We start from the raw sequence: 15,852 nt of genomic DNA, 5'->3' as shown, positions 1-15,852 counted from the left end.
CCCAGCCTTCTCTCTAGCTCTTCCTCACCTTAGTCTCTCTCTCCCTTTTCCCTTCTCTCTCTCTCTAGCTCTTCCTCCTAGCCTTCTCTCTCTAGCCCTTCCCAGCCTTCTCTCTAGCTCTTCCTCACCTTAGTCTCTCTCTCCCTTTTCCCTTCTCTCTCTCTCTAGCTCTTCCTCCTAGCCTTCTCTCTCTAGCCCTTCCCAGCCTTCTCTCTAGCTCTTCCTCACCTTAGTATCTCTCTCCCTTTTCCCTTCTCTCTCTCTCTAGCTCTTCCTCCCAGCCTTCTCTCTAGCTCTTCCTCACCTTAGTCTCTCTCTCCCTTTTCCCTTCTCTCTCTCTAGCTCTTCCTCCCAGCCTTCTCTCTAGCTCTTCCTCACCTTAGTCTCTCTCTCCCTTTTCCCTTCTCTCTCTAGCTCTTCCTCCTAGCCTTCTCTCACCTGTTTTCTTCATTCTCTAATCCATGTTTCCCTCTCTCTCTTTGGCTGGCCCATTCTCTCTCTGGCTGACCCACCAGGCAGTATGCCAATGGAGGGAGGGAAGGAAAGGAGGGAGGGAGGGGTACCATACCCAATATGCCACCAACGGAGGGAGGGGTACCATACCCAATATGCCAACGGAGGGAGGGAGGGAGGGAGGGAGAGTATCATACCCAGAATGCCACCAACGGAGGGAGGGGTACCATACCCAATATGCCAACGGAGGGAGGGAGGGAGGGAGAGTATCATACCCAGAATGCCACCAACGGAGGGAGGGGTACCATACCCAATATGCCAACGGAGGGAGGGAGGGAGGGAGAGTATCATACCCAGAATGCCAACGGAGGGAGGAGGGAGAGAGGGAGGGAGGGAGAGTATCATACCCAGTATGCCAACGGAGGGAGGGAGGGAGGGAGGGAGGGAGGGAGGGAGGGAGGGAGGGAGGGAGGGAGGGAGGGGGAGTATCATACCCAGTATGCAAACGGAGGGAGGGAGGGAGGGAGGGGGAGTATCATACCCAGTATGCCAACGGAGGGAGGAGGGAGAGAGGGAGGGAGGGAAAGGAGGGAAGGAAGGAAAGTAGAGGGAACCACATACCAACCCCTCACAACACACAGCCAGCCGCCTGACTGAGACCTGAGCCCATTGAGACCCGGAGCACCAAGCCTTAAGGAACCGACCCAGTTTCCCCGGACATCCAACACACCGGCTTTGGAGCAACACGGTCAGATTGTTACCGCTACTACCCACAAACCCCTTCTCCAGGACAGAGACATGAACCCCGTCCCGACCCAGGCTGTCCAGACTGAGGAAGATGCTGCTAAAGCACAGGGTAGGTAGCTAGAACTTTCCGACCCACACGCATAGACAGAACAAATGTGTCAACTATGACTCACTATGTCTCAACCCATTTGGTTATTGCTGTACGTATCAAAAAACCGTCGCCGTCGATAGTTGAAGTGCTCTCTTGGTAAATCGGTGTTATTCATTCATTGATGGTCACTATGAGTGGTGAGTCATGTTTATAGTACTTCATAGAGATGGTAAGTCATGTTTATAGTACTTCATAGAGATGGTGAGTCATGTTTATAGTACTTCATAGAGATGGTGAGTCATGTTTATAGTACTTCGTAGAGATGGTAAGTCATGTTTATAGTACTTCATAGAGATGGTAAGTCATGTTTATAGTACTTCGTAGAGATGGTGAGTCATGTTTATAGTACTTCATAGAGATGGTGAGTCATGTTTATAGTACTTCATAGAGATGGTGAGTCATGTTTATAGTACTTCGTAGAGATGGTGAGTCATGTTTATAGTACTTCATAGAGATGGTGAGTCATGTTTATAGTACTTCGTAGAGATGGTGAGTCATGTTTATAGTACTTCGTAGAGATGGTGAGTCATGTTTATAGTACTTCGTAGAGATGGTGAGTCATGTTTATAGTACTTCATAGAGATGGTGAGTCATGTTTATAGTACTTCGTAGAGATGGTAAGTCATGTTTATAGTACTTCATAGAGATGGTAAGTCATGTTTATAGTACTTCATAGAGATGGTGAGTCATGTTTATAGTACTTCATAGAGATGGTGAGTCATGTTTATAGTACTTCATAGAGATGGTGAGTCATGTTTATAGTACTTCGTAGAGATGGTGAGTCATGTTTATAGTACTTCATAGAGATGGTGAGTCATGTTTATAGTACTTCGTAGAGATGGTGAGTCATGTTTATAGTACTTCGTAGAGATGGTGAGTCATGTTTATAGTACTTCGTAGAGATGGTGAGTCATGTTTATAGTACTTCGTAGAGATGGTGAGTCATGTTTATAGTACTTCATAGAGATGGTGAGTCATGTTTATAGTACTTCGTAGAGATGGTAAGTCATGTTTATAGTACTTCATAGAGATGGTAAGTCATGTTTATAGTACTTCATAGAGATGGTGAGTCATGTTTATAGTACTTCATAGAGATGGTGAGTCATGTTTATAGTACTTCATAGAGATGGTAAGTCATGTTTATAGTACTTCATAGAGATGGTAAGTCATGTTTATAGTACTTCATAGAGATGGTGAGTCATGTTTATAGTACTTCGTAGAGATGGTAAGTCATGTTTATAGTACTTCGTAGAGATGGTAAGTCATGTTTATAGTACTTCATAGAGATGGTAAGTCATGTTTATAGTACTTCGTAGAGATGGTAAGTCATGTTTATAGTACTTCATAGAGATGGTAAGTCATGTTTATAGTACTTCATAGAGATGGTGAGTCATGTTTATAGTACTTCATAGAGATGGTGAGTCATGTTTATAGTACTTCATAGAGATGGTAAGTCATGTTTATAGTACTTCGTAGAGATGGTAAGTCATGTTTATAGTACTTCATAGAGATGGTGAGTCATGTTTATAGTACTTCATAGAGATGGTGAGTCATGTTTATAGTACTTCATAGAGCTGGTAAGTCATGTTTATAGTACTTCATAGAGCTGGTAAGTCATGTTTATAGTACTTCATAGAGATGGTGAGTCATGTTTATAGTACTTCATAGAGATGGTGAGTCATGTTTATAGTACTTCATAGAGATGGTGAGTCATGTTTATAGTACTTCGTAGAGATGATAAGTCATGTTTATAGTACTTCATAGAGCTGGTGAGTCATGTTTATAGTACTTCATAGAGCTGGTAAGTCATGTTTATAGTACTTCATAGAGCTGGTAAGTCATGTTTATAGTACTTCGTAGAGATGGTGAGTCATGTTTATAGTACTTCGTAGAGATGGTAAGTCATGTTTATAGTACTTCGTAGAGATGGTGAGTCATGTTTATAGTACTTCATAGAGATGGTGAGTCATGTTTATAGTACTTCATAGAGATGGTAAGTCATGTTTATAGTACTGTTTATAGCATCGTAATCGAGTACATTGACACACACACACACACACACACACACACACACACACACACACACACACACACACACACACACACACACACACACACACACACACACACACACACACACACACACACACAGGCTGTGAAGTGATTTAAGAGCTGTTCTCCGTCTCTCTCCTCACTAGCTTACATAACTGGTATACCAGCTGCATGTCTGTCTGTCAGAGAGGCCGCAAATATCCTGCCAAGTGCGTACACTAATCGACTACATAGAGGGGTTATATTACTCTACTGAGGGGCTAGGTTACTGCACTGATGCTAGGTCAGCTAGCCGTGTAGAGGGGTTATATTACTCTACTGAGGGGCTAGGTTACTGCACTGATGCTAGGTCAGCTAGCCGTGTAGCGGGACAACATTACGCTGCTGACACAATACTAACCCTAGGTCACAGGTCTCAGTTAACCCTCCATTACAGGGGACAACCAGTGAGGAGGAGGGGCCGGGGGCGAGGGCGGGGCCGGGGGCGGGAGGAGACATTCTGGGCCAAGACGAGGTCTCAACTTTAAATGGAAGATTTCGATGAGCTCTTTCCACTGAGAGAGAGGATGATGGAATACGTCAACCAACCTGAGACTGTAATGAGAGAGAGGATGATGGGATACGTCACCAACCTGAGACTGTACTGAGAGAGAGAGGATGATGGGATACGTCAACCAACCTGAGACTGTACTGAGAGAGAGAGAGGATGATGGGATACGTCAACCAACCTGAGACTGTACTGAGAGAGAGAGGATGATGGGATACGTCAACCAACCTGAGACTGTACTGAGAGAGAGGATGATGGGATACGTCAACCAACCTGAGACTGTACTGAGAGAGAGGAGGATGATGGGATACGTCAACCAGCCTGAGACTGTACTGAGAGAGAGAGGATGATGGGATACGTCAACCAACCTGAGACTGTACTGAGAGAGAGAGAGGATGATGGGATACGTCAACCAACCTGAGACTGTACTGAGAGAGAGAGAGGATGATGGGATACGTCAACAACCTGAGACTGTACTGAGAGAGAGAGGATGATGGGATACGTCAACCAACCTGAGACTGTACTGAGAGAGAGGATGATGGGATACGTCAACAACCTTGAGACTGTACTGAGAGAGAGGATGATGGGATACGTCAACCAACCTGAGACTGTACTGAGAGAGAGAGGATGATGGGATACGTCAACCAACCTGAGACTGTACTGAGAGAGAGAGGATGATGGGATACGTCAACAACCTTGAGACTGTACTGAGAGAGAGAGGATGATGGGATACGTCAACCAAATTGAGACTGTACTGAGAGAGAGGATGATGGGATACGTCAACCAACCTGAGACTGTACTGAGAGAGAGGATGATGGGATACGTCAACCAACCTGAGACTGTACTGAGAGAGAGAGGATGATGGGATACGTCAACCAACCTGAGACTGTACTGAGAGAGAGAGGATGATGGGATACGTCAACAACCTGAGACTGTACTGAGAGAGAGAGGATGATGGGATACGTCAACAACCTGAGACTGTACTGAGAGAGAGGATGATGGGATACGTCAACAACCTGAGACTGTACTGAGAGAGAGAGGATGATGGGATACGTCAACCAACCTGAGACTGTACTGAGAGAGAGAGGATGATGGGATACGTCAACAACCTGAGACTGTACTGAGAGAGAGGATGATGGGATACGTCAACAACCTTGAGACTGTACTGAGAGAGAGAGGATGATGGGATACGTCAACCAACCTGAGACTGTACTGAGAGAGAGGATGATGGGATACGTCACCAACCTGAGACTGTACTGAGAGAGAGAGGATGATGGGATACGTCAACCAACCTGAGACTGTACTGAGAGAGAGAGGATGATGGGAAATCTTCACTGTTATGGTTTGGAAATAGTTCCGTCCTAAATAGAATAAATATGATTTAATTGTGTTGCCAGGTGTTGTTGTGGATGCTGAGCTGGCGGCCGCCATCATGTCCAGGAGGATCATCCAGTCTCTGATCACCGTGGAAGCGTGGGAAGGATACACCTTCGCTGAACACCAGATCAAGATCAAGGAGTCACATGACCTCTACGGCGCTGTGATGTGGCCCTCGGTACAACACGCTACCCTTACGCTCACCTTCGTCATCCTCACTAACACACGCTACCCTTACGCTCACCTTCGTCATCCTCACTAACACGCTACCCTTACGCTCACCTTCGTCATCCTCACTAACACGCTACCCTTACGCTCACCTTCGTCATCCTCACTAACACACTACCCTTACGCTCACCTTCGTCATCCTCACTAACACACTACCCTTACGCTCACCTTCGTCATCCTCACTAACACACCACCCTTACGCTCACCTTCGTCATCCTCACTAACACACTACCCTTACGCTCACCTTCGTCATCCTCACTAACACACTACCCTTACGCTCACCTTCGTCATCCTCACTAACACGCTACCCTTACGCTCACCTTCGTCATCCTCACTAACACGCTACCCTTACGCTCACCTTCGTCATCCTCACTAACACGCTACCCTTACGCTCACCTTCGTCATCCTCACTAACACACTACCCTTACGCTCACCTTCGTCATCCTCACTAACACGCTACCCTTACGCTCACCTTCGTCATCCTCACTAACACTACCCTTACGCTCACCTTCGTCATCCTCACTAACACTACCCTTACGCTCACCTTCATCATCCTCACTAACACACTACCCTTACGCTCACCTTCATCATCCTCACTAACACACTACCCTTACGCTTACCTTCGTCATCCTCACTAACACACGCGCCTTACGCTCACCTTCGTCATCCTCACTAACACGCTACCCTTACGCTCACCTTCGTCATCCTCACTAACACACCACCCTTACGCTCACCTTCGTCATCCTCACTAACACGCTACCCTTACTCTCACCTTCGTCATCCTCACTAACACACCACCCTTACGCTCACCTTCGTCATCCTCACTAACACACCACCCTTACGCTCACCTTCGTCATCCTCACTAACACACTACCCTTACGCTCACCTTCGTCATCCTCACTAACACTCACCTTCGTCATCCTCACTAACACACTACCCTTACGCTCACCTTCGTCATCCTCACTAACACAATACCCTTACGCTCACCTTCGTCATCCTCACTTACACACTACCCTTACGCTCACCTTCGTCATCCTCACTAACACACCACCCTTACGCTCACCTTCGTCATCCTCTCTAACACACGCGCCTTACGCTCACCTTCGTCATCCTCACCAACGCTACCCTTACGCTCAGCTTCGTCATCCTCACTAACACTACCCTTACGCTCACCTTCATCATCCTCACCAACACACTACCCTTACGCTCACCTTCGTCATCCTCACTAACACACTACCCTTACGCTCACCTTCGTCATCCTCACTAACACACTACCCTTACGCTCACCTTCGTCATCCTCACTAACACTCACCTTCGTCATCCTCACTAACACACTACCCTTACGCTCACCTTCGTCATCCTCACTAACACTCACCTTCGTCATCCTCACTAACACACTACCCTTACTCTCACCTTCGTCATCCTCACTAACACACTACCCTTACTCTCACCTTCGTCATCCTCACTAACACTACCCTTACGCTCACCTTCGTCATCCTCACTAACACACTACCCTTACGCTCACCTTCGTCATCCTCACTAACAGACTACCCTTACGCTCACCTTCGTCATCCTCACTAACACTACCCTTACGCTCACCTTCGTCATCCTCACTAACACACTACCCTTACGCTCACCTTCGTCATCCTCACTAACACACTACCCTTACTCTCACCTTCGTCATCCTCACTAACAGACTACCCTTACGCTCACCTTCGTCATCCTCACTAACACTACCCTTACGCTCACCTTCGTCATCCTCACTAACACACTACCCTTACGCTCACCTTCGTCATCCTCACTAACACTACCCTTACGCTCACCTTCGTCATCTTCACTAACACACTACCCTTACGCTCACCTTCGTCATCCTCACTAACACACCACCCTTACGCTCACCTTCGTCATCCTCACTAACACACTACCCTTACGCTCACCTTCGTCATCCTCACTAACACTCACCTTCGTCATCCTCACTAACACACTACCCTTACGCTCACCTTCGTCATCCTCACTAACACTCACCTTCGTCATCCTCACTAACACACTACCCTTACGCTCACCTTCGTCATCCTCACTAACACGCTACCCTTACGCTCACCTTCGTCATCCTCACTAACACGCTACCCTTACGCTCACCTTCGTCATCCTCACTAACACTCACCTTCGTCATCCTCACTAACACACTACCCTTACGCTTACCTTCGTCATCCTCACTAACACTACCCTTACGCTCACCTTCGTCATCCTCACTAACACACTACACTTACGCTCACCTTCGTCATCCTCACTAACACTACCCTTACGCTCACCTTCGTCATCCTCACTAACACTACCCTTACGCTCACCTTCGTCATCCTCACTAACACGCTCACCTTCGTCATCCTCACTAACAGACTACCCTTACGCTCACCTTCGTCATCCTCACTAACACTACCCTTACGCTCACCTTCGTCATCCTCACTAACAGACTACCCTTACGCTCACCTTCGTCATCCTCACTAACACTACCCTTACGATCATCTTCATCACGATCGTCACTTTTAAATTCCACTTTTTCCATCTACAACTTCATCCACCAACCTAATTTTTAATATGTCCTGTTAGTTCACATTGCATTGTGTTTATTTCCCATCAGGCCATAGTGCTGTGTTACTTCCTGGATACGCACCGTGACACGTACAACCTGCTGGACAAGAACGTCATCGAGCTGGGCGCCGGGACCGGTCTGGTCTCCGTAGTTACCAGCCTTCTAGGTGAGACAAACTTTTATTTAAAAAGTCGCATGGGTGGTCCCAGACACCCTCCTCATACATATTACATACGGGTGGTCCCAGACACCCTCCTCATACATATTACATACGGGTGGTCCCAGACACCCTCCTCATACATATTACATATGGGTGGTCCCAGACACCCTCCTCATACATATTACATATGGGTGGTCCCAGACACCCTCCTCATACATATTACATACGGGTGGTCCCAGACACCCTCCTCATACATATTACATTTGGGTGGTCCCAGACACCCTCCTCATACATATTACATATGGGTGGTCCCAGACACCCTCCTCATACATATTACATACGGGTGGTCCCAGACACCCTCCTCATACATATTACATACGGGTGGTCCCAGACACCCTCCTCATACATATTACATATGGGTGGTCCCAGACACCCTCCTCATACATATTACATATGGGTGGTCCCAGACACCCTCCTCATACATATTACATATGGGTGGTCCCAGACACCCTCTTCATACATATTACATACGGGTGGTCCCAGACACCCTCCTCATACATATTACATACGGGTGGTCCCAGACACCCTCCTCATACATATTACATACGGGTGGTCCCAGACACCCTCCTCATACATATTACATACGGGTGGTCCCAGACACCCTCCTCATACATATTACATATGGGTGGTCCCAGACACCCTTCTCGTGTCACTGAGCTGTCCTGGGTGGCCCCAGACACCCTCCTCATATCACTGAGCTGTCCTGGGTGGCCCCAGACACCCTCCTCATATCACTGAGCTGTCCTGGGTGGTCCCAGACACCCTCCTCATATCACTGAGCTGTCCTGGGTGGCCCCAGACACCCTCCTCATATCACTGAGCTGTCCTGGGTGGCCCCAGACACCCTCCTCATATCACTGAGCTGTCCTGGGTGGCCCCAGACACCCTCCTCATATCACTGAGCTGTCCTGGGTGGTCCCAGACACCCTCCTCGTATCACTGAGCTGTCCTGGGTGGTCCCAGACACCGTCCTCATATCACTGAGCTGTCCTGGGTGGTCCCAGACACCCTCCTCATATCACTGAGCTGTCCTGGGTGGTCCCAGACACCCTCCTCATATCACTGAGCTGTCCTGGGTGGTCCCAGACACCCTCCTCATATCACTGAGCTGTCCTGGGTGGTCCCAGACACCCTCCTCATATCACTGAGCTGTCCTGGGTGGTCCCAGACACCCTCCTCATATCACTGAGCTGTCCTCGGTGGCCCCAGACACCCTCCTCATATCACTGAGCTGTCCTGGGTGGTCCCAGACACCCTCCTCATATCACTGAGCTGTCCTGGGTGGTCCCAGACACCCTCCTCATATAACTGAGCTGTCCTGGGTGGTCCCAGACACCCTCCTCATATCACTGAGCTGTCCTGGGTGGCCCAGACACCCTCCTCGTGTCACTGAGCTGTCCTGGGTGGTCCCAGACACCCTCCTCGTGTCACTGAGCTGTCCTGGGTGGTCCCAGACACCCTCCTCATATCACTGATCTGTCCTGGGTGGTCCCAGACACCCTCCTCATATCACTGAGCTGTCCTGGGTGGTCCCAGACACCCTCCTCATATCACTGAGCTGTCCTGGGTGGCCCCAGACACCCTCCTCGTGTCACTGAGCTGTCCTGGGTGGTCCCAGACACCCTCCTCGTGTCACTGAGCTGTCCTGGGTGGTCCCAGACACCCTCCTCATATCACTGAGCTGTCCTGGGTGGTCCCAGACACCCTCCTCATATCACTGAGCTGTCCTGGGTGGTCCCAGACACCCTCCTCATATCACTGAGCTGTCCTGGGTGGTCCCAGACACTCTCCTCGTGTCACTGAGCTGTCCTGGGTGGTCCCAGACACCCTCCTCATATCACTGAGCTGTCCTGGGTGGTCCCAGACACCCTCCTCATATCACTGAGCTGTCCTGGGTGGTCCCAGACACTGAGCTGTCCTGGGTGGCCCCAGACACCCTCCTCATATCACTGAGCTGTCCTGGGTGGTCCCAGACACTGAGCTGTCCTGGGTGGTCCCAGACACCCTCCTCATATCACTGAGCTGTCCTGGGTGGTCCCAGACACCCTCCTCATATCACTGAGCTGTCCTGGGTGGTCCCAGACACCCTCCTCATATCACTGAGCTGTCCTGGGTGGTCCCAGACACCCTCCTCATATCACTGAGCTGTCCTGGGTGGTCCCAGACACCCTCCTCATATCACTGAGCTGTCCTGGGTGGTCCCAGACACTGAGCTGTCCTGGGTGGCCCCAGACACCCTCCTCATATCACTGAGCTGTCCTGGGTGGTCCCAGACACCCTCCTCATATCACTGAGCTGTCCTGGGTGGTCCCAGACACCCTCCTCATATCACTGAGCTGTCCTGGGTGGTCCCAGACACCCTCCGCATATCACTGAGCTGTCCTGGGTGGTCCCAGACACCCTCCTCATATCACTGAGCTGTCCTGGGTGGCCCCAGACACCCTCCTCATATCACTGAGCTGTCCTGGGTGGTCCCAGACACCCTCCTCATATCACTGAGCTGTCCTGGGTGGTCCCAGACACCCTCCTCATATCACTGAGCTGTCCTGGGTGGTCCCAGACACCCTCCTCGTGTCACTGAGCTGTCCTGGGTGGCCCCAGACACCCTCCTCGTGTCACTGAGCTGTCCTGGGTGGTCCCAGACACTGAGCTGTCCTGGGTGGTCTCAGACACCCTCCTCATATCACTGAGCTGTCCTGGGTGGTCCCAGACACCCTCCTCGTCTCACTGAGCTGTCCTGGGTGGTCCCAGACACCCTCCTCATATCACTGATCTGTCCTGGGTGGTCCCAGACACCCTCCTCATATCACTGAGCTGTCCTGGGTGGTCCCAGACACCGTCCTCATATCACTGAGCTGTCCTGGGTGGTCCCAGACACCCTCCTCATATCACTGAGCTGTCCTGGGTGGTCCCAGACACCCTCCTCATATCACTGAGCTGTCCTGGGTGGTCCCAGACACCCTCCTCGTCTCACTGAGCTGTCCTGGGTGGTCCCAGACACCCTCCTCATATCACTGAGCTGTCCTGGGTGGTCCCAGACACCCTCCTCATATCACTGAGCTGTCCTGGGTGGTCCCAGACACCCTCCTCGTGTCACTGAGCTGTCCTGGGTGGTCCCAGACACCCTCCTCGTGTCACTGAGCTGTCCTGGGTGGTCCCAGACACCCTCCTCGTGTCACTGATCTGTCCTGGGTGGTCCCAGACACCCTCCTCATATCACTGAGCTGTCCTGGGTGGTCCCAAACACCCTCCTCATATCACTGAGCTGTCCTGGGTGGCCCCAGACACCCTCCTCATATCACTGAGCTGTCCTGGGTGGTCCCAGACACCCTCCTCATATCACTGAGCTGTCCTGGGTGGTCCCAGACACCCTCCTCATATCACTGAGCTGTCCTGGGTGGCCCAGACACCCTCCTCGTCTCACTGAGCTGTCCTGGGTCGTCCCAGACACCCTCCTCATATCACTGAGCTGTCCTGGGTGGTCCCAGACACCCTCCTCATATCACTGAGCTGTCCTGGGTGGTCCCAGACACCCTCCTCATATCACTGAGCTGTCCTGGGTGGCCCCAGACACCCTCCTCACATCACTGAGCTGTCCTGGGTGGTCCCAGACACTGAGCTGTCCTGGGTGGTCCCAGACACCCTCCTCATATCACTGAGCTGTCCTGGGTGGTCCCAGACACCCTCCTCATATCACTGAGCCGTCCTGGGTGGCCCCAGACACCCTCCTCATATCACTGAGCTGTCCTGGGTGGTCCCAGACACCCTCCTCGTCTCACTGAGCTGTCCTGGGTGGCCCCAGACACCCTCCTCATATCACTGAGCTGTCCTGGGTGGTCCCAGACACCCTCCTCATATCACTGAGCTGTTCTGGGTGGCCCAGACACCCTCCTCGTCTCACTGAGCTGTCCTGGGTGGTCCCAGACACCCTCCTCATATCACTGAGCTGTCCTGGGTGGTCCCAGACACCCTCCTCATATCACTGAGCTGTCCTGGGTGGCCCCAGCTGGAATTGTTAGTGTTTTTTTCTTTTAGTTTTTCGAACCCAGTCAATCAGTCAATCAAATGTATTTTATAAAGCCCTTCTTACATCAGCTGATGTTACAAAGTGCTGTACAGAAACCCAGCCTAAAACCCCAAAATCCACAAGCAATGCAGGTGTAGAAGCACGGTGGCTGGGAAAAACTCCCTAGAAAGGCCGGAACCTAGGAAGAAACCTAGAGAGGAACCAGGCTATGAGGGGTGGCCAGTCCTCTTCTGGCTGTGCCGGGTGGAGATTATAACAGAACATGGCCAAGATGTTCAAATGTTCATAGATGACCAGCAGGGTCAAATAATAATAATCACAGAAGTTATCGAGGGTGTAACAAGTCAGCACCTCAGGAGTAAATGTCAGTTGGCTTTTCATAGCCGATCATTAAGAGTATCTCTACCGCTCCTGCGGTCTCTAGAGAGTTGAAAACAGCAGGTCTGGGACAGGTAGCACGTCTGGTGAACTGGGGACAGGTGACAGGGGACAGGTAGCACGTCCGGTGGACAGGTAGCACGTCCGGTGGACAGGTAGCACGTCCGGTGGACAGGTAGCACGTCCGGTGGACAGGTAGAACGTCCGGTGACGCCACCCTCTTCAGAGGACAGACATCTCCTTCCTGTTTGGTAACTGGTGTTTGTTTTTGTGTTTTTATTTCCTAGGTGCCAAGGTGACGTCCACGGACCTGCCGGAGGTGCTGAGTAACCTGCAGTATAACGTACTGCGTAACACCAGGGGTAACTGTAGACACGCTCCTCATGTCACCGAGCTGTCCTGGGGGAAGGAGCTGGAACAACGCTTCCCTCAGGCTACCTGTCGCTACGACTACGTGTTCGCTGCTGACGTGGTGTACTGCCACCCTTACCTGGGGGAACTCTTGGACACCTTCGATCACCTGTGTCAGGACGGGACAGAGATCCTCTGGGCCATGAGGTTCCGTCTGGACAGAGAGAACCAGTTCGTAGAACGGTTCCAGACCAGGTTCCATCTGGATGAATTGTATGATCTGCCCAGTCTCAGTATCAAACTGTACCGAGCATCAAGGAAGGAGATGGGGAGGAGGACACGTTCTGGAGAGGCAGCTTAATACTACCATGCTCTACGGAAGCAGTCTGAGACACTGCAGGGAGAGATGGATTGATCTGCCCAGTCTCAGTATCAAACTGTACCGAGCATCAAGGAAGGAGATGGGGAGGAGGACACAGTCTGGAGAGGAAGCTTAATACTACCATGCTCTACGGAAGCAGTCTGAGACACTGCAAGGGGAGAGATGGAGAGGAATGTGAGCTCTTTGATTGAATCCCGGCCACAGACTCAGAGAATCAACAACATTTTGGGGAAATTGTAGTGTCATGGCCCAAAAAATAATTTAATTAATAATATAATATATATATAAAAATAATAATAATAATAATAATTTCTTGCAGCCCTTTATCTTTTGTTGTAGCTGTCCTCTTTACAGAGGTTACTGTCCTCTTTACGGAGGTTACTGTCCTCTTTACGGAGGTTACTGTCCTCTTTAGGGAGGTTACTGTCCTCTTTAAGGAGGTTACTGTCCTCTTTACGGAGGTTACTGTCCTCTTTAGGGAGGTTACTGTCCTCTTTACGGAGGTTACTGTCCTCTTTAGGGAGGTTACTGTCCTCTTTAGGGAGGTTACTGTCCTCTTTACGGAGGTTACTGTCCTCTTTAGGGAGGTTACTGTCCTCTTTAGGGAGGTTACTGTCCTCTTTAGGGAGGTTACTGTCCTCTTTACGGAGGTTACTGTCCTCTTTACGGAGGTTACTGTCCTCTTTACGGAGGTTACTGTCCTCTTTAGGGAGGTTACTGTCCTCTTTCGGGAGGTTACTGTCCTCTTTACGGAGGTTACTGTCCTCTTTACGGAGGTTACTGTCCTCTTTCGGGAGGTTACTGTCCTCTTTACGAAGGTTACTGTCCTCTTTAGGGAGGTTACTGTCCTCTTTACAGAGGTTACTGTCCTCTTTACGGAGGTTACTGTCCTCTTTACGGAGGTTACTGTCCTCTTTACGGAGGTTACTGTCCTCTTTAAGGAGGTTACTGTCCTCTTTAGGGAGGTTACTGTCCTCTTTACGGAGGTTACTGTCCTCTTTAAGGAGGTTACTGTCCTCTTTAGGGAGGTTACTGTCCTCTTTACGGAGGTTACTGTCCTCTTTAGGGAGGTTACTGTCCTCTTTAAGGAGGTTACTGTCCTCTTTACGGAGGACGGAGGTTACTGTCCTCTTTACGGAGGTTACTGTCCTCTTTACGGAGGTTACTGTCCTCTTTAGGGAGGTTACTGTCCTCTTTAGGGAGGTTACTGTCCTCTTTACGGAGGTTACTGTCCTCTTTACGGAGGTCACTGTCCTCTTTACGGAGGTTACTGTCCTCTTTAGGGAGGTTACTGTCCTCTTTACGGAGGTTACTGTCCTCTTTACGGAGGTCACTGTCCTCTTTACGGAGGTCACTGTCCTCTTTACGGAGGTTACGGTCCTCTTTAGGGAGGTTACTGTCCTCTTTACGGAGGTTACTGTCCTCTTTACGGAGGTTACTGTCCTCTTTAAGGAGGTTACTGTCCTCTTTACGGAGGTTACTGTCCTCTTTAGGGAGGTTACTGTCCTCTTTAGGGAGGTTACTGTCCTCTTTACGGAGGTTACTGTCCTCTTTAAGGAGGTTACTGTCCTCTTTAAGGAGGTTACTGTCCTCTTTAGGGAGGTTACTGTCCTCTTTAGGGAGGTTACTGTCCTCTTTAGGGAGGTTACTGTCCTCTTTACGGAGGTTACTGTCCTCTTTAAGGAGGTTACTGTCCTCTTTACGGAGGTTACTGTCCTCTTTACGAAGGTTACTGTCCTCTTTAGGGAGGTTACTGTCCTCTTTAAGGAGGTTACTGTCCTCTTTACGTCTTTACGTTTTCATCCTCTTTGTCCTTCATGTCTGGGCCTTGAACTCTCCTTCCCTTCATATCTGGGCCTTGAACCCTCCTTCCCTTCATATCTGGGTCTTGAACCCTCTTTCCCTTCATGTGTTGCTGTACATATCGAGACCTGCTGCACCTGATGTGTTGCTGTACATATCGAGACCTGCTTCACCTGATGTGTTGCTGTAGATATCGAGACCTGCTTCACCTGATGTGTTGCTGTACATATCGAGACCTGCTTCACCTGATATGTTGCTGTAGATATCGAGACCTGCTTCACCTGATGTGTTGCTGTACATATCGAGACCTGCTTCACCTGATGTGTTGCTGTACATATCGAGACCTGCTTCACCTGATGTGTTGCTGTAGATATCGAGACCTGCTTCACCTGATGTGTTGCTGTACATATCGAGACCTGCTTCACCTGATGTGTTGCTGTACATATCGAGACCTGCTTCACCTGATGTGTTGCTGTACATATCAAGACCTGCTTCACCTGATGTGTTGCTGTACATATCAAGACCTGCTTCACCTGATGTGTTGCT

General features: G+C 50.0%; 2 protein-coding genes across 2 annotated transcripts; one reads left to right on the top strand and one right to left on the bottom strand.

Moving 5' to 3' along the window:
• The first annotated feature begins 1,123 nt into the window (after positions 1-1,123).
• mettl21e (methyltransferase like 21e) lies at positions 1,124-13,860 on the top strand. Its single transcript, XM_055928102.1, has 4 exons — positions 1,124-1,309; positions 5,348-5,505; positions 8,194-8,311; positions 13,058-13,860. Exons 1-4 carry the CDS (start codon positions 1,252-1,254, stop codon positions 13,480-13,482), a joined length of 759 nt encoding a protein of 252 aa, XP_055784077.1. The 5' UTR covers positions 1,124-1,251; the 3' UTR covers positions 13,483-13,860.
• LOC129860126 (uncharacterized protein PF3D7_1120000-like) lies at positions 13,827-15,534 on the bottom strand. The gene is made up of 3 exons (XM_055930445.1): positions 15,480-15,534; positions 14,649-15,263; positions 13,827-14,605 (listed from the first exon to the last, which is right to left on the bottom strand). The coding sequence occupies exons 1-3, from the start codon at positions 15,532-15,534 to the stop codon at positions 13,827-13,829; spliced, it is 1,449 nt and encodes a 482-aa protein (XP_055786420.1).
• Between the last annotated feature and the right edge of the window lie 318 nt (positions 15,535-15,852).

Source organism: Salvelinus fontinalis, chromosome 7 (genome assembly GCF_029448725.1).
Source record: "Salvelinus fontinalis isolate EN_2023a chromosome 7, ASM2944872v1, whole genome shotgun sequence".
Taxonomy (NCBI): domain Eukaryota; kingdom Metazoa; phylum Chordata; class Actinopteri; order Salmoniformes; family Salmonidae; genus Salvelinus; species Salvelinus fontinalis.
Note: the sequence above shows the minus strand (reverse complement) of the source record. Positions and strands in the feature narration are given on the sequence as shown.